This window comes from Anser cygnoides, chromosome 7 (assembly GCF_040182565.1).
Source record: "Anser cygnoides isolate HZ-2024a breed goose chromosome 7, Taihu_goose_T2T_genome, whole genome shotgun sequence".
NCBI classification, from domain to species: Eukaryota; Metazoa; Chordata; class Aves; order Anseriformes; family Anatidae; genus Anser; species Anser cygnoides.
In genome coordinates this window covers 24,543,872-24,566,303 of record NC_089879.1, presented here as the reverse complement: position 1 = coordinate 24,566,303, position 22,432 = coordinate 24,543,872, and the positions used below count along the sequence as shown (strand labels likewise).

General features: G+C 47.9%; 2 protein-coding genes and 1 long non-coding RNA gene across 6 annotated transcripts in view; 2 read left to right on the top strand and 1 right to left on the bottom strand.

The window, feature by feature from the left end:
* MICU1 (mitochondrial calcium uptake 1) overlaps positions 1-1,488 on the bottom strand; it is a 97,545-nt gene extending 96,057 nt beyond the window's left edge. Inside the window, exons 1-2 of one of the 2 annotated variants that reach the window (XM_067000275.1) lie at positions 1,407-1,488; positions 206-270 (exon numbers count right to left, since the gene is read on the bottom strand). The gene's annotated coding sequence lies outside the window, so the exon portion shown is untranslated. Of the gene's footprint in view, positions 1-205; positions 271-922; positions 1,151-1,406 lie in introns of those variants that run through there. The other variant, XM_067000276.1, reaches the window with a different exon arrangement.
* On the top strand, positions 1,437-4,059 carry LOC106030620 (uncharacterized). 3 transcript variants are annotated; one of them, XR_010832702.1, is made up of 4 exons: positions 1,437-1,515; positions 2,609-2,863; positions 3,314-3,522; positions 3,733-4,059. It is a non-coding gene; the product is annotated as an uncharacterized lncRNA (long non-coding RNA). The 3 variants fall into 3 exon arrangements; XR_010832701.1 differs by having other exon boundaries at positions 1,446-1,515; positions 2,553-2,863; XR_001203857.3 differs by lacking the exon at positions 1,437-1,515 and having other exon boundaries at positions 1,693-2,863.
* A 1,351-nt stretch (positions 4,060-5,410) lies between these two features.
* Positions 5,411-22,432, top strand: part of MCU (mitochondrial calcium uniporter) — a 79,285-nt gene continuing 62,263 nt past the window's right edge. Inside the window, exon 1 of the mRNA XM_048069636.2 lies at positions 5,411-5,888. Within this exon, the coding sequence (XP_047925593.2) occupies positions 5,448-5,888 (441 nt within the window). The 5' untranslated portion in view covers positions 5,411-5,447. The remainder of the gene's footprint in view (positions 5,889-22,432) is intronic.

Here is a 22,432-nt window from a genome sequence, read left to right as displayed (position 1 = left end):
ACCAGCTGCTGCTTCTACAACTGCACCTAAAGGCCTCAAACCACCGGAAATCCACAATAAACACTCACATAGCACCCAGCTGCTTCCCTACAACACTTAGCAGCCGTGCACCCCAAAAGCATCAGTGCCAGAGGCGTCTCACCAGCACCGTAACCGCTCACCTCGCACTTTCGCCTACCTCTCGCACGTCGATACAGGCACTTACCAGCTCGATGGCACGCTGGGAGCTGCCAGCAGCAGGGTTTCAGCTGCTAAAAGCTTTTAGGATACCTAATAACATAAAAAAAGAGAAAGTAAGCTAATTTTAGAAGTAGCAAGGACTTGAAGAAAACCTCTTTACTGGCTCTCAGGCTCTTTTTCAGACACAAGTCACCAACCCGCAGCAAAACAGTCTCAAGCACCTGGCTCCCAGGGGGAACTTGTTTTAACATCCAGCACCCAGCCGCTCACTGACACACCAAGTTTGTGCTCTCGGAGGACTTTTACTGGGAGAACACCCTCCCGGAGCCCAAAGCCAGGCTGTGCCCAGGACGGACGCCACCCACAGCGTTTTGCAGTGTCAGGAGGGGAAACAGGAGGCTTCAGGGGGCTCCCCCCTCATAAGATGTGTTTTAAAGGGGCTGGGGTGTTAATTCCCTGCGGGTTTAGTGAGGGTCTCCATTCCCTGGGAGTTTAGATCTCCATTCCCATGGGGTTTTAGGGGGATCTCAATTCCCTGGGGGCTTTGGGGGGGGGGGGTCTCGATTTCCTGGTGGTTTGTTTTTTTTTTTTTGGGGGGGGGGGGAGGTAATTCCCTGGGGTTTTAAGGGGTGGCGTCTCAGTTCCCTGGGGGTTTGGGAGGGGGGGGTCTTAGCGGTGCTGTAGTGCCTTAGGGTTTCAGTTTGTCCTGTTTTGAGACGGAGGGGTGTCGCTAGGCTCTCACCCTTTGCTATTTTGGTGGAGCCCCGCGCAGGAAGCTCCACATGCCTGAAGCACCAGAAAACTTTAAAAACTGTGAATCTTAGTGGGGAAAAAAAGGGGGAGAGCACCCAAAAGCTCGCTGCAGAGCCCACAAACCCCACTCTGGGGGAGCGCCCCACAGCACCAGGTGCCGGCGTTATCCCCCAAATCCCCCCCCTCACACAAACAGCTGCCGGGCCGAAATTAGGGGCCGGGATGGGGAGAACCCCCCTCAGCACCCCCAAATAACCCCCTCGCGCCCCCAATTAACCCCATTAACGCCCCCAATCCCCCTCAGCGCCCACAACTCCCCTCAGCGCGGCCCAGCCGCAGCCCCCGAGCCCTGCCCCGGCCTGCGGGGGGCTCCCAGCGCCCCGTGCCCGGGCTGCGCCCCCCGGCCCCGGCGGAGCCCCCCCAAAGCTCGGGGTCCCGGCCCCGCCGCCCCCCGCCCGCCGGGCCCCGCTCACCTCAGCGCGGCCCCGCCCCCCGCCGCCAGGCCCCGCCCCCCGGCTCGAGCTTCCGCAGGAGGCGGGGCTCGGCCCCTAGCCACGCCCTCTCCCCTCCCGCCCAGGTTGGGTAGGTCCTGGAAGGGGTGTAGGGAAGGGGGGCGCGGAGGGGGTGGAACGGAGGAAAAGGGAGGCTGAGGGGCTGGGGAGGGGGGTTGGGGGCTTGGGTGCTGCTGGTGGAAAGGGGGTGAGGGGGGTTGAGAGGAGTTTGAGGGGGGTGGTGCTTGAAAACGTCGGTTGAATGCGGGGAGGGGGCTACGGGCAGGTCCTGGAAGGCCTGTGAATGAGCCCTCAGGGCCTTATTTTTATACATTTATATATATATATAGCTAATTTTATATCTTTATATATATAGGTTATGAAAGGGGGGTATGTGGGGTTGAAGGATGGGTGTGTACATCCTGTAAAGTCACTGTATATAGGGTCTGAGGGATTTATATCCAAGACCTGAGAGGCCCCTCACTGGGGTCTGAGGGGGATATATATATATATATATATGTCCTGTGTCTATAGGGTCTAAAACACTTCATATAGATCCTGAAAGGCCTAGTAATGGTTTCTGGGCAGTTAATGTATAGGCTTTGAGGGACACATATATAGTTATAGGGCCTGAAAGGGCCTACGTGTATATCTGTATGTATGTAAGTCCCTAAAGGACTATATAGGGTATAAAATTTTAACATATTGGCCCTAAAAGGCCAGTATGTTGTATCTCAGGAACCCATACACGTGATCCAAACAGCCTGTGTGTAGGGCCTCAGGTGTATATATACCAAGTCTCAGCAGCCCCCCAAAACAGTTGGCCCGTTTCTGAGAGAATTGGCCTACTCCTGGGGAAACCAGTCTGAAAAATCCCGGTTTTGTTGTGTGACAGTGCCTGAGCTGCTTATCACACTCTTGGTCTCAAAACACTTTATTTGGGGCAACTTTTTTTCCTTAGCTGTGGTGAAAAGTGTGGAAATTCTGCCTCTACTATTGGTCCATTTGTTACCTATTAAATTAATGTGCCAAAAACTGAGGTGGAAGTCTTTGGTTTTTTTTAATCATTAGACAAATGGCTATGAAAAGTCTTTAAAATTGGGATAAAATTTGTTGAATTTTGTTTAGAAACAACCTTCTTGAGAAGAAAACAGACTGAGCATCTGTTGTGTTGGTGTTCTCAGAATAGAAATCCCTGCCTGAGATGACGTATCTCCCTGATCCTTCCTCTCCTGGAGGAATATTTAATTTACATGCATTCACACCTGGACCAGAAGGATGACAGGAGTAGCCTCAGCACTTAAAAATGATCCGAGAGCAAGGAATAAAAAGAAAAAAAAACACCATGAAGAGAAATTGAACTCTTGCATCGTTGTAGAAGTGTGTAACTGGAACTGCCACAGCAAATAATAGGTCCATGACTAGACTTCAGCATTTGTGTAAGTTTATTTAGTTTTCAAGCATTTGATTTTTATTAACTTATCTTTATATTTTTATGTACTATCTAAAAATTATATATATATATTTATTTGACTTTAAATTAAAGTGCAAGGTTTTTAGTTGTATATGAATGTATATGAAAGTGCTTTCTTTTGCTTTTTTCTTTTTCTGGCATATCTGGTGGGGCCTTTCAATGTGTTTCCAAGAATAATTCATTTAAACAAAGGGATTCTCTAGTGAGAGGTGTGTCCCTCGAGCAGGTAACTCTGCAGGGTCCAGATGAGTACTTCTTCTCCAGACCTGAAGTGAGAGCCAACGTTACTGTAGTGCAGGAATTCCTGAATTAGGAATTAAATAGAAATTGTGCCCCGTTACAACTCTTGCACTCTCAGAGCTAAGCCAGGCTGTGCAACATTAATGATGCCTACTATTTCTTTGTGTTTTTCCAGCTGCTGCTCTGTAGTCTCCCTTTTCTTTTCTTGGAAAGAAGAAAGGCATTTGAAGATGTTCAGCTGACCTGTGCACGTTCAGGCTGCTTTTGCAACGCGGACACCAGCTAAAATCTTTGTACATTTCCTGATCAACCAAACCTTTAACTCAACGCAGAGAAGAGAGGGAGCATCAGGGCAGGACCTCCTGGAAGCCTCCCCCAGCAATGGTGAGCTTGATGATTCAGAAAATGTTATGGAGGGGGAGCTTTTATCTGGGGGCTGGGAAGGAAATTAGACAGATTGAAAATAAATCATCAGAGACAAGGATCTGGGGAAGTGGGTGTTAGCTCCCCCAGGTCAGAAAGGTGCAGGAGGATTTTTTTCTTTTCCCTTTCTGACCTTTCAGCCTTATCTAAACATTTTCTGTGTTTCTCCAGGGCATGTCTTTGAAGCTTCCTGCTCCCCTGGATGGAAAAAAGCTGACTTAGAAAAACAGACATTTTCCCCCAGAAGCTGATTTCATCCCAAGATGGGCTTTGCCTCCCGATGCTGCTGCTAAAGTTTGGAAACCAGAACGTCCTTCAGCATGGCTCAGGAAGTAAGCAGAGAAACTGCTGGCTTGTGTCTCGTGGGTCTTGCTTGCTTACTTTTCCATCACAACAAGCTCTTCAGTGGCTGTCCTGGGAGATGAGCAGTGGAGACGAGGTGCATTCTTGAACGTGGGCTTAGAACCTGGGGGCAATAAAAGCCAAGTTTTGCTCTAATCACAGCCCCTTTCTGAAATGCTGCTGCAGAAATGCTTCCTGTGGCACCGCAGATGGGCTCTCTAGTTATATATAGTGGCACTTACAGAGCACCTGCGCTGTGCTCTGTGGCTGGAGCAGCGATGCTTTCGCAGCAGTCTCCAGGGAGGTACCTGAACAGGAAACCCCATTTGGGGCACTTTCTCCGGCAGAGTGTGGAATTGCAACTTGCAATTGTTTGCAAAACAGCCGTGGGGAGAGCCGTGACTCTCCACACCGCTTGCTTGCGGCAGTGACACTGCTTCATGTGCAAACTCAGCCCGGCGCGTGCTCAGGCGTCTCCATCGGAGGGAGGACTTGCCGTGGGTGAGGTTAATTTTAGGCCTTCAAGATAATTTTAGTTGCTTCCAGATGCATTTTAGGCTGGTCCTCCTCAGACTTTAATGAACCCCCATTAAAAAACACATTTTCCAGAGGCATAAATAGGCAGTGATGACTCTTCAGGAATGCAGGAGGCTGCCAAATCCCAACGAGCCCTTTCGTAAGGAAACTTTGGCAGCAATTTCTAGGACAAACCTGGAGGAGGGCTTTCGGCGATGCCAGGGAGACTTCAAGCGGCTGCTGTGGCGCAGAGGCTGAAGACTGGTGCTGGGCACGGGCCTCTAAATAGCTGATGAAGATGCTGGACCCTGAAAGACGGGAGGAGAAGGATCCCATGGGACTCTGGGGCAGGGAGAACACATCCCAGGGAACTCTTGGAACAATTTTGAGTGTGTTCTTTCAGTGTATTTACAAAACTACATTAAATTCTGAGCGTATTTGCCAAAATGAAGGAGGGCTGGTCTGGAGGAGCTTGTGCTTTGCCTTACATGTGGCATGCATTTTGTACTTTTGGGATGGCGAGGAAACGCTGCTTATTTGGGTAACCGAGGCTTGTGGCCAAGGTCCTGTGAAAGGCCAGGGAGGTTTCCCCATCGTGTTTTATTGCCCCGCTAGCAGCTGTCGTAGTCCTCAGCTTACGGAAATCAGGCAACGATTTTGTTTATCAGCCAGTAGACTGGATTCAGACTCTGCCCTCCTGCCTGCGCTCTTCACCCACTCGCCCACGTTACCGTGAGCGCCCCAGCCCTTTGCCTGCACCCAGGCAGATCAGGTGCCCTTGGAGCCGAGCGCTGCAGCCCCGCCGCCCTCACCCCCACCCCAGCTGCGTGCTTCTATTTCTGTGTGCTGCCACCATTCAGCCCCAGGCCGGGCCGGGGCCGGGGTCCGGCTGTGTGCCCAGCGGGGCCGAGCAGCGGGGCGGCAGCAGCAGCTCCCAGCAGGGTGCCCAGCACCCAAGGGTGCCGGGTTGGCCCCCTGAGGGCGGGGCCCCCTTGGGCGCGGGGAGCCGAGGCCACGCCCCCTCCCCGATGGCCACGCCCACGCACCAGATGACCACGCCCACATATGGAGATGGCCACGCCCAGTCACCTGGCCCCGCCCCCGAGCCCTCCCCCTGCCCTCCAGCCCTCTCCCGGCCCCGCCCAGCCTCCCGCAGGCAGTGGGCGGGGCTCCCGGGACGCGCCACCCAATCCCCTCTCTCCCCGCGGCGGCCGCCGGCGAAGGGGAGGCGCCCGATTGGCCGGCACCCGCCCCGCGGCCCCGCCCCCCCGGCGCCGGCCCCGCCCCCGCCGGGCGTGCAGCCGCCGCCGCAGCGAGCCCGGCCGTGCGCGATGGCGGCGGCGGCGGGCAGGTCCCTGCCGCTGCTGCTCTGCCGCCGCGCCGCGCTCGCCGCCTCCTCCGCGCCCGCAGCCTCCTCCTGCTGCTTCCCGGCCCTGGCGCGGCGCCGGCAGCAGCAGCGACACCGCACGGTGAGTGGGGCGGGGGCGGGCACCGCGGGGCCGTGCCCTTCAGGAGCCCCCCGGCCTTCCTCTTCCTTCTCCTCCTCCTCTTTTTCCTCTCCTTCCTCCTCTTCCTCCGCCGCCGCCTCCCCCCGGCCCGGCCCGGCCCGGCCCGGCCCGGCCCGCCGGCAGCTGCGCGTTATTCTTAGCGCCGCGAAACTTGAGCGGGGCGGCGGCCGGGCGGCGGGCGGGTCCGGGCTCCGCCAACTTTTCCTATGGGGACGGTGCTGGGGGCCGCGCCGAGCCGTGCCATGCCGCTCCCAGCCGTGCTGAGCCTTCCCCAGCCGTGCCGTGCCGTTCCTTGCCGTGCCCAGCCTTCCCCAGCCGTGCCGCTCCCTGGCCCCGCTCGGAGGCGCCGCCCGGGGGCCGCCAGGTGGCGCCCCGGCAGCCTCCCGGGGGTACCGGCCCCGAAAGGACGTGGGGACCCCCCCAAAAATACCGACTTACCCCTCTGCACCCACGTTCTGCCTTTGGGGTGGATTTAGGAGATGTGGATGTGCGCCCGGCCCGTTGATGGGGCTCAGCATCGCAGGATACAGGCAATAAAATTGAAAAGTAAACAATAAAAACGCCCCCAGTCTCCCCAGTTTAAGTGGGGTCCTGCTGGGCTCAGCATCTGTCCCAAGGGGTCTGCCCGAAGCACGGCACGTACGGGGGCATGCTGGAGTCGTGCAGCCGAAGCCGCCTCCTGCAGGTGCTCCGGGAAGAAGAAGGGTTTGCTCGTGTCCCGTGGATCGCTGGTTAGAAACTGCTTCAGGTTTTTGTCGTGGGTTGGGTTGTGCCACCGGATTTTTGGCAGCTTTGTTGCTGCCAGTTCGTGGCATCGCAGTGATGGGGTTTGGGGTTTTTGCCCCTTTCCAGCGGGTAACTTGTACAGGAGTCAGTTCCCTGGTGAGGTACCGCTGAGTGTAGAGGTAAGCTGAAAGCTTCCCTGAGCGGGTTGGTATCTGGGGCGCTAACCGTGACTTTTGACAGCGTCTATACCGTGCCTGCTCATCTCCTTCTGGAAAAGATGAATTATGCTTTCGTGGAACAGTGGGAGAAGGTAGAGACCTGAGAGCTGCACAGTCCTCCAACAAATGATCTCTGAGGAGGAATTACAGCAACCAGAGCACTTCATAATAAAGCAGGAGGCTGCTGCAAAGACCGAGTAGAAAATTTTGTTATGTGTTGGGTAGGAGAAGAGGTAATGGCTTGCAGTGCAAGAAGAGGGCTTCTCTTAGGTGCTGTGGATCCTTTTATTGCTAAGAGTAGTGAAAGGCTGAATTATTTCCTGGGTAAGCTGTTTAATCTCCGTTACCAGACAGGTTAGACTAGCATCAGTCAGGTAGGGCTGATGAAGAATCGATCCTGCTCTGTGAGAGGACTGGGCCATATAAGCTTCCTGCGTCTGTAGGTTATATTAGAAAATAGGTATGAGGAACTTGTATAATATGGGCATAATTAATAGTGTGATTTTATTGGATATGTCTGTGCAGTGTTGTTTTTAGTACAGTAAATTCTGCTCGGTTACTTCTCAGAAAGGCTTGTTTCTAGCAGAGATAAATGAGCTCTCTTGAAAAAAGGTGGACATGGTAAATGGCCTTATGGAGGAGTCCTTTCAAAAGGAACATACACTGCGCTGGAAGAGCTGCCACCATATGACTTTACTGTGAGGGGACAAACCAAGGGAAAACCCTCTCAAAATGGGTCAAGGGTAAAGAATGAGGTGGTGGTAACATGGAACAGCAGAGAGGTCTGAACTCTTGGATAAATACTTGGTTGTGAAGCTTGTGATGGCGATGCTGGGAGGTACAGGGCTCAGGTGAAGTACTGGGGCTTGCTGGAGCCTTTAAGAAGCTGAGAGGGATGGGGAAGGTTTGTGGGCTGGGGATGGCTGATATTATGACCCTATTCAGACCACGTCTGCCCTGCTGGTAAGGTGGCTGTCCTGCACCTGCTTCTGCTGTTTAAAACTCGCTATTCCTTTCCTGTCAGACAGCCTGCCCTCGTGAGCGTGGTGAGAAAATCCAAGAGGATGTTCTTGAGAGGAAACTTCTTTATGAAGTGAGAGAAGCTTGCTCCGAGCGGTGTGGGTGTTCAGGGTGAGCTGCTGGAGGTACGAGCTCCGCACTGCTGGGATGCAGTGCGGGTAGGAGGCAGCTTTTTGTGCCAAAAAAGCCTGCTAGAAATCTTTCTCCGGATACCTGGCGGTAGACAAAGGGCTTAAATAAAACTCTCTGGGTTTGCATGTCAAACGCTTAATCTGTGTGGCTTTGTTTCTATAACAAGGGACTAATCTTCATTGTGTTTCTTAGCGTATGTAACCAGCTGGTTCGGCTGTGTTGGATTAGTGTGTAATCAGTTGTTTCGGTTCTGGAGAAAAATACCTGCGGAGAGGCAAGGGCTCAGCTGTATGCGGTGTTCCTATGGTAGTTAATCCCAGTGACTCCGGGCGGGTAAGCGTTGTTCGGTGGTAATGACTCAGTGACTTCTTTTAGGCCTAAAAAGGAGCATGGGGGGCTATAGAGATTGAACTGAACAGCAGCTGGATTTCCAGGAGCTAGCAGACAGCAGGCGGGTTGTAAAATCTGCATGAGATGAGGACCAGGGTCACCTATGCAGTGCGGGCACTCCTGTGGTAAATCCCACAGAGGAAATCCCAAGGAAAGGTGTCCTGGGGTGCAGGAAATCTCGGGAAGCAGGCCAGATGGGTGCTGGTAGGTAAAACCGTCGGCTCTATTTTCCATGCTTTGGCTGAAACTGTTCCAACATCCCCTTTCAGAGGAGCTGTTGCTCACCATAATGTCCCTGGCGGGCCCTGTAACCACCTCGTGCCCTCGCTATGACAGGCCATGGTTTATTGCCATACTTCCCTCTCTCCTGGAACCAATTTAATTAATGAGTGAAGCTTGGGGCTCACGAAATGCATGCAGAGGTGGTGACTGACTGCCAGGATAGTAAGAGCTGGAAGAACATTTTGGTGTGGTGTCTGTGTTTTTTGCTGAGGAAGGAAACTAGAAGGCTTCTTTAATTAACTGGGCCTGTGTTTTCCTGATCTCACCTACTGCTGATCATAATTTTCAAATGAAAGATTAAAAAGCTGAGGAACTGTTGGCTGTCCAATGGATTGAAGGGGGATAAAACAGTTACGCTCACTGGATCATTGCCCACCCTGACCTCAAGTGTTTCCCATGCTGGGATGCAGAATACTAAATTAAACCCTTCCCCGGGACTTTACTATAAAAGCCCATGTAGGGATTTGACAACGGTTTTGTGCTGACTGTCTTTTGTGGTCTCTGATTTTTTCCTTCTCATTGGATAGGTGATGTATTCGTTTTCATAGCATCAGTGACATGCATGCTGTATGACAAGAGGAGGTGCATCTGGCGTCACTTGGGAAGTCAAGATGGGATGTGCTTGATCTAAAATATGAATATATCCCAACGCAGCAGCACTTTGGTGATGTGGAGAGCCCCAGCAAGTGTTGGCTGAACTGTAAAATGGGTCTCTCCACCACAGCTCCCTTTTCTCCTTCTCCTTTCCTCACCTCCTTCCCACACACGTGTACTTGCTGTCCTGCTGATTCCTTGCTCTCCTCACCCTGGCAGAGGGTGGTTAAAAGGTAACAATTCCAAATAGTTGTCATTTCCACTTGCCCACTTCTGTGCTGCCTAAATTGATTAAAATGCAAGGCAAACCAAGGTCTGCTGCCTCATACCAGATTTTCTGTTACAGCAGAGGCTATGGCCAAATGCTATTTTGAAAGGTACAAAAGTAAAAGAACTTTTCCAGCATTTTAACCTCAAATGAGAAAAGGGAATCTGCCTGTAGTTAATTATACAGCAGTGGAGCTAAGTTGGAAATCTTGTACTGCTTTAGCTTTTCTATTAGATTGCTTTGGGATATTTTGCACAACCCAAAGGTTAAAGGGGCATGAACGGAGAGACTTGTTCGGTGTATGAAAGTGGCTAAAACATTCTCTTAATCTCATTCATTCTTATGGAACAAAATAGGTTTTGAAGGGATGCTGAACTGGAAAAAAAAAAAAAAGGCATTTCAGAGCTTTTGATGTGCCCATGGCATCCTGTTCATTCAGTGAATAGGAAAAAAGCTTTAGTTGGTTGTGTTCAGAGAACACCCTTCCGGGGCTGCTTATGTAAAAGATGTGGTATTCAAAACAGGGTAAATGTTAGGATTTTTGTTTGTTTTGTGACAATTACACGATGATAATACCTTTTTTATAGCCCAGTGTATGGGAATAATCAAGACTTTGTATGTAGGGTCTGTGATGGGAAAGGAAGTTACGGTCATGGTTGGGTTGATCCAGTCATTAATATAAAATTCCAGGACAGATTTCTTTCCATATGGGGAGTGTTTCTCAGCTAGCCTCAGATAGGAGGGGTACGGCTCTGCTTCTGAAAGGCAGGCCTGAAAAAGAATTAAAAATAAAAAAGTTCAGGGTTTTCATTTTTCTGAGGCTGTTTTTAGACTCATCTTCAAGATAAGATTTTCTGTGAGATTAGGTCGCGTGCGGTCTTGAGGATGAAACTTAACTTTTATGACTTCGTTTCAGGCTCGTGCTGCGAGTCGCTTGCCATTCTATAAAACAGCACGCAGAGGGGACAAACCTGTAATCTAAATTACTTTCCTCTTTGTAAGTGCTTGCTGTCCATGGAGGCGTAGAAACGTTTTTAGGCTTTGGGTGGTTTTGTTTTGTTTTTTGAGGTGTTAATTATTTGTTTATTGAGCAAGTATAAGTGCTGTGTAGGTAAGAGACCGCCTTTGATATTGTTGTTTTGGTGTTGATCCTGTTCTGGTAATCCCTTTTTGAGGGCAAACCAGAGTGAGTTGGCTTTAAGGACTGTTCTGTCCTTGAGTATTTAATGTTAACAACGAAAAGAAAATGGCTTGTCCCTTTTCCATTAAAGTTTTGGCAAAGGGTTTTCTTCCTGGTATTAAGGTCTCAAAATGATATGTCATCTTAATGAAGACGAAAATACGCGGTACTTGAATGTGACGTGGAATTATTTTCCAGTAGGGCAAGCCTACAGGACATTGCTTATGTCTCGTGTAAAATATGAAGCATGGCCGCTATCTCTTTCTGCATTCTTGGCAGCTCTTAAGGAATTAAGAAACATAGAGCAACTTGCATAAGTAGACGAAAAAATGTGGAGGACGAGCTCATTTCAGTGAATCACTTTTATTGGCTTCCCCGGGAGGAAGGGATTGCCACGCAGTGAGGTAATTGTTATATCTCTGGAACTGTTTATTGGAGTAATTAAAACTAGAATTCCATTTGCTTAGATAACTTATGGGGGACGGGCTGGAGGATGGCCGTGGTTCAGCAATGCCTTGTGGAAGGGGTTGCTGTTCTGCGAGGATTTGGGTTGGAGCAGTGCTGTGGTAATGGTGTCCACAGCTTACGTCACGCAGGGCCCAAAACGTGTGAGGTTGTGGAAGTGGAGCAAGGGAGAAGGGTTTCCAGATCAAAGAGCAAAGCCAGCACTTTACAAATGTACGTGGGAGCAGGATTTATTCCTCTGTATGTGTGCAGGACGTGGGGACGTCTGAGCTCCCCACAGGCAGGTGCTGCATGGAGCTTCTTGCTGCAGCACCTGAATACGGAGTTAGGTGAGGACTCCTTTCCTACAGGACTTCACTTCAGTTCATTGATATACATGGGTTGCAGGGAGGAGCCCAAAATAACTGGATTTATTGGATTAATCTACATTTAATTTTAGGCAGGGGAACTCCCCGATAGGCTCTTGAGAGAAGCGATCGCCATCAGCAGCTGGCAAACAGCATCCTTTCCTTCAGGGCTGAGCAGGCCTTCCAGCCTTTCTTTTAATTTCTAGGCCTGCTGCTGGAAAAGAGTATGAAGTTACTTCATCTTTTTTTCTGTTCTACATAACCATATTACCTTGAAAAGCACTGAGCTAGGCAAATTTTTCATTGTTTTATTTTGTTACGAAGAATGCCATGTTTCCTTCAGCTGCATAGTGAGTTTATTTGGATGGTCTCATGCCAATTATTACTGTACCTTGGAGTTGCTAAGGGGAAATGTGTTTCCTAAATTTAGTAACATGAATGTTTTGTTTCCACACTTGAGGCTTGTGTGTGTTTAGAAATGGCCAAAACAGCAACTTGATGAACACTGGTCAGAATCTGACCTATGTTCACACCCAAGTAACCTCTTGAGAAGCGATCGTTGTAGCTGTTCTGTGGCAGGTTTGCTTTCCTAGGCTCATTTCTCCAGAATTTTCTTCCAGTTTCTTCTCATCATGGCACTGTAACCATTTGGCAACTCAGAAAATTACTGTATATAATTGTCTTAAACCCTAATTTTCTTTCTGCCAAAAATGCCTCCTAATGATGCTGCATTCCTCTTACAAGTGACACCTGTAGAGTGAAGACCAAATGGGTCTTTGTTGGCCGGAATTTGGGTGTTTGTTGGCTGTGAAATTTAATCAGAATAGTGGGCTCTAAGGTATGTCCTGAAATAAGAGAAGAGTTGTGATGGGTTATTGTAAAAGGAAATAGAGTTGATGTCTCCATTTAAACCATTTCTTAAACTATCTTCTCATAACTTGTCATCTTTCTTGGATGTTTGGAAATAAATGACAGATTTCTGCTAGGCAATGTACCTCCAAAAGTAAGAATTTTATGTTCTGCTCTGACAAATGAGGATTTTTTTTAGAGAAAACAGGCTGTCTAAGACAGCACAGGATTGACACAGGAATATCTCAAATTGTGTGTTAGGGGACATGAGCTGAACTCTGGGTGTTTTTGTTTTCTCCATATAGTACTTAATTCTGTACGATGGCTGTGTTGCCATTATGTATGCAATGCTTACTATTGGGAACTGTTTACATACCGTGTCCCATTTATGTTTTCTAGAAAAAACATGGGCACAAGCAATATGTAATGTAGCAGCAGCCTTTCTAAAGTCACCTAAATTAATTGGGGACCCATCTGAAATGTTGCAGAGGTTCCTCTGTGCCGGAGCAGTGAGAGGGGAGGCTGGTGGAGAAAGTGCTCGTCCCTCAAATAACAGCAAGCTGGGAAAAGTGCAGAGATTCCCTGGGGGAAAAATGTGTTTCCTTTTTTGGAATGAAAATGCTTTAATTCATCACGTTACTTGGGAAATCCTCTTGGCTTCCTGCGGAGGGGGAAGGAGGAGTCGCCGAGTGTTTCACCGGATGATGGAGCACAGCGTGTCTGTGATGCATAACAGCATCTGCTGCGCAAAAAGCTCCCGAGGGAGGCTGCTGCTTGCTGCAAGGCTATTCCCCCTATCCAGGGACTTGTTTCGAAGGCAGCAATAACAGAAATTCTGTCGTCCAAATATTTGGTAGATTTGGTAATTACACTAATACAGCATGGTATTGTTTCCTCCGAGTTTGGGGATGTTGTGTTAAGAGGAGAAAGGGATTATTCATCTGGACTTGGGTAGAAGTGATTGAAGAGAACCTGCTCTGATCTCTCTCTTAGGCAGGGAGTTGTGTTACGAGCAATGTGTATTGCTAATAATAATTCCAGCTCTAAATACTCCCCTCTGAATTAAAGGAATATATTAAAGATTTTTTCCTTCCTGTTGCAAGTTCCAGATGAGCTGTTCTTGTGCTTTATGAACTGCCTGGGAAAAACACCTGGAAAAGTGGGGTTGAAGGAAACTTGCATGTGTAGAAACATCTATTCCTAATTGCTGGATGGGGTGATGCGAGTCAGGCTGCCAAGAAATGAGAAGCTGAGGGTCCATAACAGAGCTTTGGATGGAAGCCAAAAAGCCAGAGGTTTTTGTGACCGCAAAGCTGAGTAGAATTATGGACTCCAAGATTAATTTCATCTTAAGAATAATTTTATCCAAAGATAAAGACCATGACTCAGATTTGCACATGTTATTCATTAAAAATATATCACAATTCTGAATCAGCTAGTCACCCTGATGTGTAGGAGTGACCATTTCCATATTTCCTCTTGGCATTTAATGCTCAGGAGAGTAATTTTAAACAAACGATTCCACAAAGTACTCCTCTTCATTATGGAGCTAGGTTGAGTAGGGCAGGATATGAGGCTGTGCAGGTATGGTCTTCTGAGTTGGCAAGGATGCTGTAGGAAAGTAATGTGAGAAAAGCATTAATAGCATGTAGACACTCGTGAAATGAATTGTTTTGTAAATAGCATTTTGAACAGATGTGTGTTTCTTTTAAAATCTTTCTCCAAAGGTTGTCTGTTTCTGTTGACTGTTCTTGCACGCAATTCAGTCTTTGTCTATATAGCAGCTCCTTTTCTTGTGCTGAATGTCTGCTTATAATTAGAGCAGTATGATTTTCCATTTGCAGCCAGCGATATCCCCGTCTCTTGCAGGACATCCTCCTCTCCTCTGTCCCAAGCACGTTGAGGACACACTGAGGGCTTCGGATCTAGGGCAGTGAGGTTGGTGGAGCCGCTGCTTTCAAGACCTACTTCTTGGGCAAGCATGAAAGTAAAAACTGCTCTTGGTGACACAGATGAGAGATCCTGCCTTTTTTTGGGTCTTGGGCTTAAAAACAATCAGGTTCATACAGCCTTACTTCTCGAGGTTTGGAGCTGGTGTCTCCTAAGTTATTCCAGTATCGGTGGAGAAGAGAAGTAGACAAGTACACCTAAGCATACTTCAGTTTTGCTTTCAGGATATAAAACAAATACTTTACTGTTGTGGTCAGTCAGAGGTAATTAATTTAGTTTCTCCTTTGAAGAGAGGTAGGTGTGTAATTGACTCATCCTAAACGCTTTTATCCACGTTTATACTTTCATTTGGGAGATTTGGCAACATGCAAAGCAGAATTGCTGTGATTAGACTGACATTTTATATAACAGAGTGCACCGTAGAGGGCTGTTTGTTCTTGGAATTAGTGTTGAAGCGCCATGGTACTTCTCGAGGCAGTATTTACATAATTTGTGTGCATTTCTCTGCCAGGTGGAGTGAGTCTGCATTGCTGTGTGACAACTGATAGGTGCCTCTCCGTGTTCACTGTGTATCTGAACTAGTTAGTGCACGGTGTGAGGGCAGCGGAGCTCTGTTTGCCTCCTTTGGAATGTGATTTTTATAGCTACACATGCGAGCAGGTGATGCTTCAAGGAGGGTTCTGACTCAAGAATATTTACAAGTTTTCTTACAGTCTTGGGGATGTGGAAATACACGGCTTGCAGGTGCATGATACCGTAAAGTCCACAGAGGCTGTACTGTATGAATGTTTGAGTAAGCTGCCTGGAGACCCTCACTTCACTGGAGGTGCTTATTGGTACTTATATCTGTCGTTACTGAATTATCTTTGCTTAAAAGTGAAGCAAGTCCTTATCTTGCTTCCACTGAACACACACCAAAAAAATCACCCTGATCGTTTTTTTATTTTATGGTACTTACGTTCTCAAAAGTATTTCCCTTTTTTCCTCCATTTTTAAGCATGAAGTAGTTTAAAACACGTTAAGTGAGTTACTTTGGCCATAATTTGCTTTAAAAAAAGCATTCTCTGAAACATTTCATTTGGAGATGGTTAGATTTACTCGATAGTGATCAGCTCTGATTCCACACGAGACTTATTTAATCCAAAGTGGTTAAAACTTGTGTTTTATGAGCTGTGTTTACAGTTTTAGCTCTGATTTACATCTGCACCTCGATATCAGTTGTCAGCCACGCTGTTAGTAATAGAAGAAGAAATAATACAATATTGTTTAATATGTTACATTTGCGATGTAGTGTTCCGAGGCTGCGCTTGGAAGATACAAAATATATGTGCAAGGGTAACATGAGAATGCACCAATTCATGATGAGGAGTAAGGAGGATTAAAAGAGTGCTCAATTTGCAAGACATCTAGATAACTGGGGCTTCTTGGACCCTGGGAACTGGATCAAACCAAGCTTGCGGTTTGGACTGAGACCAAGGGCTCAGAGAGCATGCGTGAAAAGGAAAGGTTAAAAAGTTCAACTCTGATGAAGACATCTTACTTCATCCCGACGACCACCCGGACGACCACCAGAGAGTAGTACGCAAGCGCAGAAGAACTGATAAGATAATTAGCATACGAAGCGAGGCTAGGCGGAGCTAGGAAATGAATATGCATAGATGAGTTGTGAAACCTAATGCATATGTAATATCTTAGGAGATAAAAGAGAACTAAGAGAACAAATCAGACGAAGTTAGATTTGGGCAGGCATGCCCCTAACTTCCGGCGCCTAATAAAGCACCTTCATATAATCACTTTGTGGATTATGTGTTTTCATGAACGCTAACAACGCTAGTCACTGGGTTGTGTGTGCCTTTCCCCTCCTCATTAGCAATCTCTCCAAGCTTTCCAGCCAGGAGCTTGTAAGAATGAACAAATCTGAGTGTAGCTTGTCTGTTCTCTGAAGAAACAGCACTCTTCCAATTAGAGGAAAAGCTGTATTTTTTTGCTGCTGTTACGGTATCTTCTCTCCTACTGCAGTGATATTTTGCTGAGCCCTACAACTTCTCCTGTAGGCTGCTTGAGATGCATGAACTGCTGGTGCATAGACATGAGACAAGTGCTGGAAATCTGCATGGCTCCTTGCGAGAGAAATTTCTATTTGTTATGTATTACCTGAAGGTAAAACCCTTCCAACTTCTTGCTGTGAAAAATATCTACATAATTGATTGCAGAACTGAAAACTATTATGCATGCTGAAAGGGCATTGTAAGTATAATACCTTCATCCTCTTGAAGTCGGTTAATGAAGTCCGAGTTGAGCACCACTGAAAGTCAACTTGAAAACTTGCTGGTCTGTATAAATCAGTCTCACTGAGTCCTAAGCTGCAGGGCAAGGAGAGCTCCAGAGAGAGAAAAAATAGTAATAATGAAAGAGTAGATGAATGGGATGCGGTTGAACTGTTGTCATCTGTTCATATTCCACTTTGTGAACTATTATAATAATAATAGTTCAAGATTTTGATGGCACATCAATGTGCTTCAACGATTTCTGTTATATTCTTGATTTGTACTCCATAACTTTTGTGTGAAGATGCTGTTGTTACCCGGGACTTGGTCTTTTTGGTGCTGTTGCTGCAGTGTCATTTTTTTTCCCCCTGTTTACTAGCGTAGTCATAATAAGAAACACTTTTTCTGCAGTGAGGCTATTGCCTAGTGATGGAGGCTTTTCTCTTCCAGTAAGAATGAGACTACCAAGTCATTGCGGGGGTGTAAGTTGCACTTAAAAAAAATAAATCCTGAAGGAGCACAACCTTGCACCTAACTCAACATAAAATGCCTCAGCTTCCAGCCGTTATAATTGCTGGTTGCAGGCTTAATTGTGATGTGGCTTTTGCAGATAAATGATTTGATAGGAGAAAAATAACCAGACTCGGACTGGACACTTGCTGCTTTTCCACCTGCAGGTCTGATCAGCCATTAATTATCTTTTCTGTACACAGTAATTAGGATTGAGTACATTAACCATTGTGTCCTGGAGAGGAGAGAGGCATGCCTTCATGATGACTTCTGATAAGAGTGGCAGGGCAATCAGTCTGCTTTTTTGTTAGCTCTAGCTGAAGTGAATACAAATATTTAACGTATAGAGCAACTTTAAGTCATCTTCGGGTAGAATTTAGAATTATAAAGCCGAATAAAAACGTGACAAAGCAATGTGACACTTTGCTACTAAAAGTTGCCTCCAAAACAGGCTCCTCAATGCTCTTGCAGCCTACGAGGTTGACTGAGCTCCTTCCAGCCCCAGGATTCACAGATTCACAGATTTCTCTAGGTTGGAAGAGACCTCAAGATCATCGAGTCCAACCTCCGACCTAACACTAAGTACTCCACTAAACCATATCCCTAAGCTCTACATCTAAACGTCTTTTAAAGACCTCCAGGGATGGTGACTCCACCACCTCCCTGGGCAGCCCGTTCCAATGCTTAATAACCCTTTCGGTAAAGAAGTACTTCCTAACATCCAACCTAAAACTCCCCTGTCGCAACTTTAGCCCATTCCCCCTCGTCCTGTCACTAGGCACGTGGGAGAATAGACCAACCCCCACCTCTCTACAGCCTCCTTTCAGGTAACTGTAGAGAGCGATGAGGTCGCCCCTGAGCCTCCTCTTCTCCAGGCTGAACAAGCCCAGCTCCCTCAGCCGCTCCTCGTAAGACTTGTTCTCCAGACCCCTCACAAGCTTGGTCGCCCTTCTCTGGACTCGCTCGAGCACGTCCATGTCCTTCCTGTAGCGAGGGGCCCAAAACTGAACACAGTACTCGAGGTGCGGCCTCACCAGAGCCGAGTACAGGGGCACAATCACTTCCCTCGACCTGCTGGCCACACTGCTTCTTATACAGGCCAGGATGCCGTTGGCCCTCTTGGCCACCTGAGCACACTGCTGGCTCATATTCAGCCGACTATCCACCAATACTCCCAGGTCCTTCTCGGCCAGGCAGCTTTCCAGCCACTCATCTCCCAGCCTGTAGCTCTGCTTGGGGTTGTTGCAGCCCAGGTGCAGGACCCGGCACTTGGCCTTGTTGAACTTCATGCAGTTGACCTCAGCCCATCGCTCCAGCCTATCCAGATCCTCCTGCAGAGCCTTCCTGCCCTCGAGCAGATCGACACACGCACTTAGCTTGGTGTCATCTGCAAACTTACTGAGGGTGCACTGGACGCCCTCATCCAGATCATCAATAAAGATATTAAAGAGGACCGGCCCCAGTACCGAGCCCTGGGGGACTCCACTAGTGACCGGCCTCCAACCAGATTTGACTCCATTCACCACAACTCTCTGGGCCCGGCCATCCAGCCAGTTTCTAACCCAGCGAAGCGTACGCCAGTCCGAGCCCCGAGCAGCCAGTTTCTTGAGGAGAATGTTGTGGGGAACGGTGTCAAAAGCCTTACTGAGGTCAAGGTAGACCACGTCCACAGCCTTTCCCTCATCCACCAAGCGCGTCACTTGGTCATAGAAGGAGATCAGGTTCGTCAAGCAGGACCTGCCTTTCATAAACCCATGCTGACTGGGCCTGATCGCCTGCTTGCCCTGCAAGTGCCGCGTGATGACCCTCAAGATAATCTGCTCCATGAGCTTCCCCGGCACTGAGGTCAAACTGACAGGCCTATAGTTCCCCGGGTCTGCCCTCCGGCCCTTCTTATAGATGGGCGTCACATTGGCTAGCCGCCAGTCAACCGGGACCTCCCCCGATAGCCAGGACTGCCGATAAATGATGGAAAGCGGCTCGGCCAGCTCCTCCGCCAGTTCTCTCAGTACCCTTGGGTGGATCCCATCCGGCCCCATCGACTTGCGCACATCCAAGCTCCGTAGCAGGTCGCCAACCATTTCCTCATGGATAGCGAAGGCCACATCCTGCTCCCCATCCCCTTCCACCAGCTCAGGGCACTGGGTGTCCGGAGAACAACCGGTATTGCCGCTAAAGACTGAGGCAAAGGCGGCATTAAGCACCTCAGCCTTTTCCTCATCCTTAGTAACTAGGTTTCCCCTCGCATCCAGTAAAGGATGGAGATTCTCCCTAGTCCTCCGTTTCGCGTTGATGTATTTGTAAAAGGATTTTTTGTTGTCTTTAACGGCAGTAAATGCTGCAGGTACCCTCGGGGCTACCATTAAACGGGTGCATGCCAAACGAGGCACATCTCACCTTGTGCACCAGTCCTTCTGTCTTTCTTCCACTTGTTCTGGGGTTTCCGAGCGGCCAGGACTATCTGTGGAGCCACCGACTGTGACTAATACCTGACTTGCTGAAAAAGCTAAGTACCAGTAGCTGGCAAGATTAATTGTATATAATGTGCTGTCTTGAAGCTCTGGAGCCAGCAGTGATAAACGTCTTGCTTGCACCTTTCCCTCTCCCTTTTCTTCTGTTTTCTACTTAGAGTTCTTCCTCTAGTTTGTGAAAGGCAGAGAAACCCCAACAGTGTGCGTGGTGGTTCACAACATCTGCGTAACCAGCACATGAAGATTATTGTAGATTGCTCCCGTTATCAGTGTTTCTGCAAATTGATTTTTGATTAATAATTGTCAAAAGGCTGTTTTAAAACAAACAAATAATAAAAAAAAAAACACACAACCAACCAACCAAACTGTTTTAGAGCATTGTTGATTGACTCATATTGTTTAGAGCTTTGATAATCTTAGGAAATAAATGTACTCTGTAATTCTTAGCCCAATACTGGGGGGGAGCGGGGAAAGTGGGAGCCTACAACTTCTGGGGATAGTTTTCAGTCCAAATATGTTAAAACCAATTTTTGGGATACCAAGTTGATGATAAGCACTTCCATACCTCTTGTCATTCTGTGCTTATGTTAAGATTATCCTAGTTTAGAAAAATAACATGGACTTAGTGTCACTAAAGCAGTAATCTGGCAGGCTCCTGTAATACCGATGTAGCGATACTGATGGTGCGTGTCCATTTAGCAAATCACTTGCAGTGGATTGCGCAGAGGGTCAGCATCAAATGTTTCTGGCTTTCTTGCTACTTTGTAAATTCAGATGAAACCAGATGCCCCATCTCTATTTTTGATGTTGTAAAGTGGGAAGTTGAGGTGCAGATTTCTTTGTGTTTTTCTGTTTCCACACTCAAGCAAATGGAGAATGACACCTAACTTGTGCGCTTTAGCGCCACCAGGACTTTTTTTGCCCTCTCTTGGTTTCTTTGAAAACATTTTTTTTGGCAAGGAGCTGTTTCACAAGACATCCATCATGAAGTTGGAAACGTCGGACTGCAGGCGACCTCTCCAATTTTGTGGTCAGTTACAGCACCCTCTGGTTTGTGTCTGTTTTCTGTGGAGGAGTTAACGTTTGGGTGGGAGGACGGCTCTGCTATGAGCCTTTTAGAAGTAGAGGTATGAGGGCATCTTGTCTCGATCAACCAAAAGGAGAGCCACCACGCTGCTCTTCGCGTGCAAAGAGAACCAGCTTGTAGGAAAAACCACTATCTGCACATTCCTGTGCCAGGAAAAATGCATGGAGTGACTAACGGGATGTTTTCCAGGCTGAGTAAGCGTGGGTTAGTGCACAGGAGCTGCAGGCTGCCTTGTCTGCATGCACAGGAGCTGCTCAGAGCGCGTTGCAGCTGCGGCAGGGATCCTCCCAGGTATTCCGCAAGTAAATATTTGGTATCTAAAAATCTCTGCCCCTTGAATGGCAACCTCTGAGTCATTGCTGGAATACTGGTATGCTTCTTGGACCTCTTAAAGGATACTTTACCTGTGATGCTAAACTGGCTGTTTGTTCCGATTTTAAAGCTGCCTTTGGGATCGAGGAGTAGTTCACGTTGCAGGTCCAAGTTGGAAAGGAGGAGGTTTATTGGAGATAAGGCTGCAACCAAAAGCAGGCTGCCTGCCTCAGGTCTCTCCTCCTGCTGGATTAAGCACATGCATTGACACCAGGCTGCCTTGCCTGGTGTTTCTTGGTATGCAGCTCTTGTGGCCTGCCAGGGATAAGCGCAAATAGATCTTTATTTAATACCACTTAAATGAAACAAATCTAGTTAGCATCATACTTATTAGATCAAGATGTATAGTACAGAATATACAAACTGAGACTGTCAGAAACTGATTTTTCCTTGAACCGATGACACGTCTACTCCTACAACACAACAATTAAAAGAAATCATGTTCAAGTACAATATTAACATCCTTGTGCTTTAGGAAGTATTTTTGTGGCGTACATACAAGTGGCTGTGGTAGCACTGGGCTTACAGCTCGATTTGTACGCAGAGCACTTCCAGCAGGAGGGTTGCTGCTGCAGAAAGTGTGCTGCTGGTGTGTGCTTCCGAAAAGTGCAAGGAGCTTGAAGGGTGTAAGTGCTTCCCAGCTGGGGAAGTGAGTTCGTGGTGCTTCCAAAACTGCACGTCTCTTCTACCATCGTATTATTTAACAGGGTGTTTTCTCTGTGTAATGTCTGATTAACCTTTTTTTTTTTTAAGTTTAGTGGTTTATGGCAACAGTTCTCAAATTGTTAGGATAGAGATTAAACAGATTAAAAACTTTTCTAATATATTAAGGAAATTTGGTTTTAAAAAAAATAGGAATACCAAGGAGAATTCAGTGCAGTCCCTCCTGTTGTGCCTTGTCTTTCCTTCTGTGCTAATGGGGGATTGAATTTTCCACCCATCAGCTTTGAGCAGCTGGGTGGAAAATAGCTGATTTGGAGGGATGAGCCCCACCTGCCCAAAGGGCTCCTCTCCCTTTTCGGAGGGGCTGGCTGTGTGCACGAGGAGCAGCTGTGCTGGCTGCAGCAGCATCAGAAGCTGGGCAAAGGGGCTGAACAGAGCAGCCAGGCTGCAAGGACGAACATCCCTCGCTGGGCTCTGCCGCGGCTCTCCCCATCCTCAGTCCGGAGCGAGCGGTGAGTAAGACGTGTTATTTCTGCCTAGGGAGTCCTGGGCTCCTGCTGCAATGCCCTTCCAAGCTATTTAATGTGTTGTGTTGTAATTAGCTGGCATTTTAAGTCCTCTGATATTGCTTGGGCTGGTGCTCAGCTGTTACGAATGCCCGGCAGCTGGGGGAAGGAACAAATTATTTGTGGAGCAAGAATCACCAGGGCACTT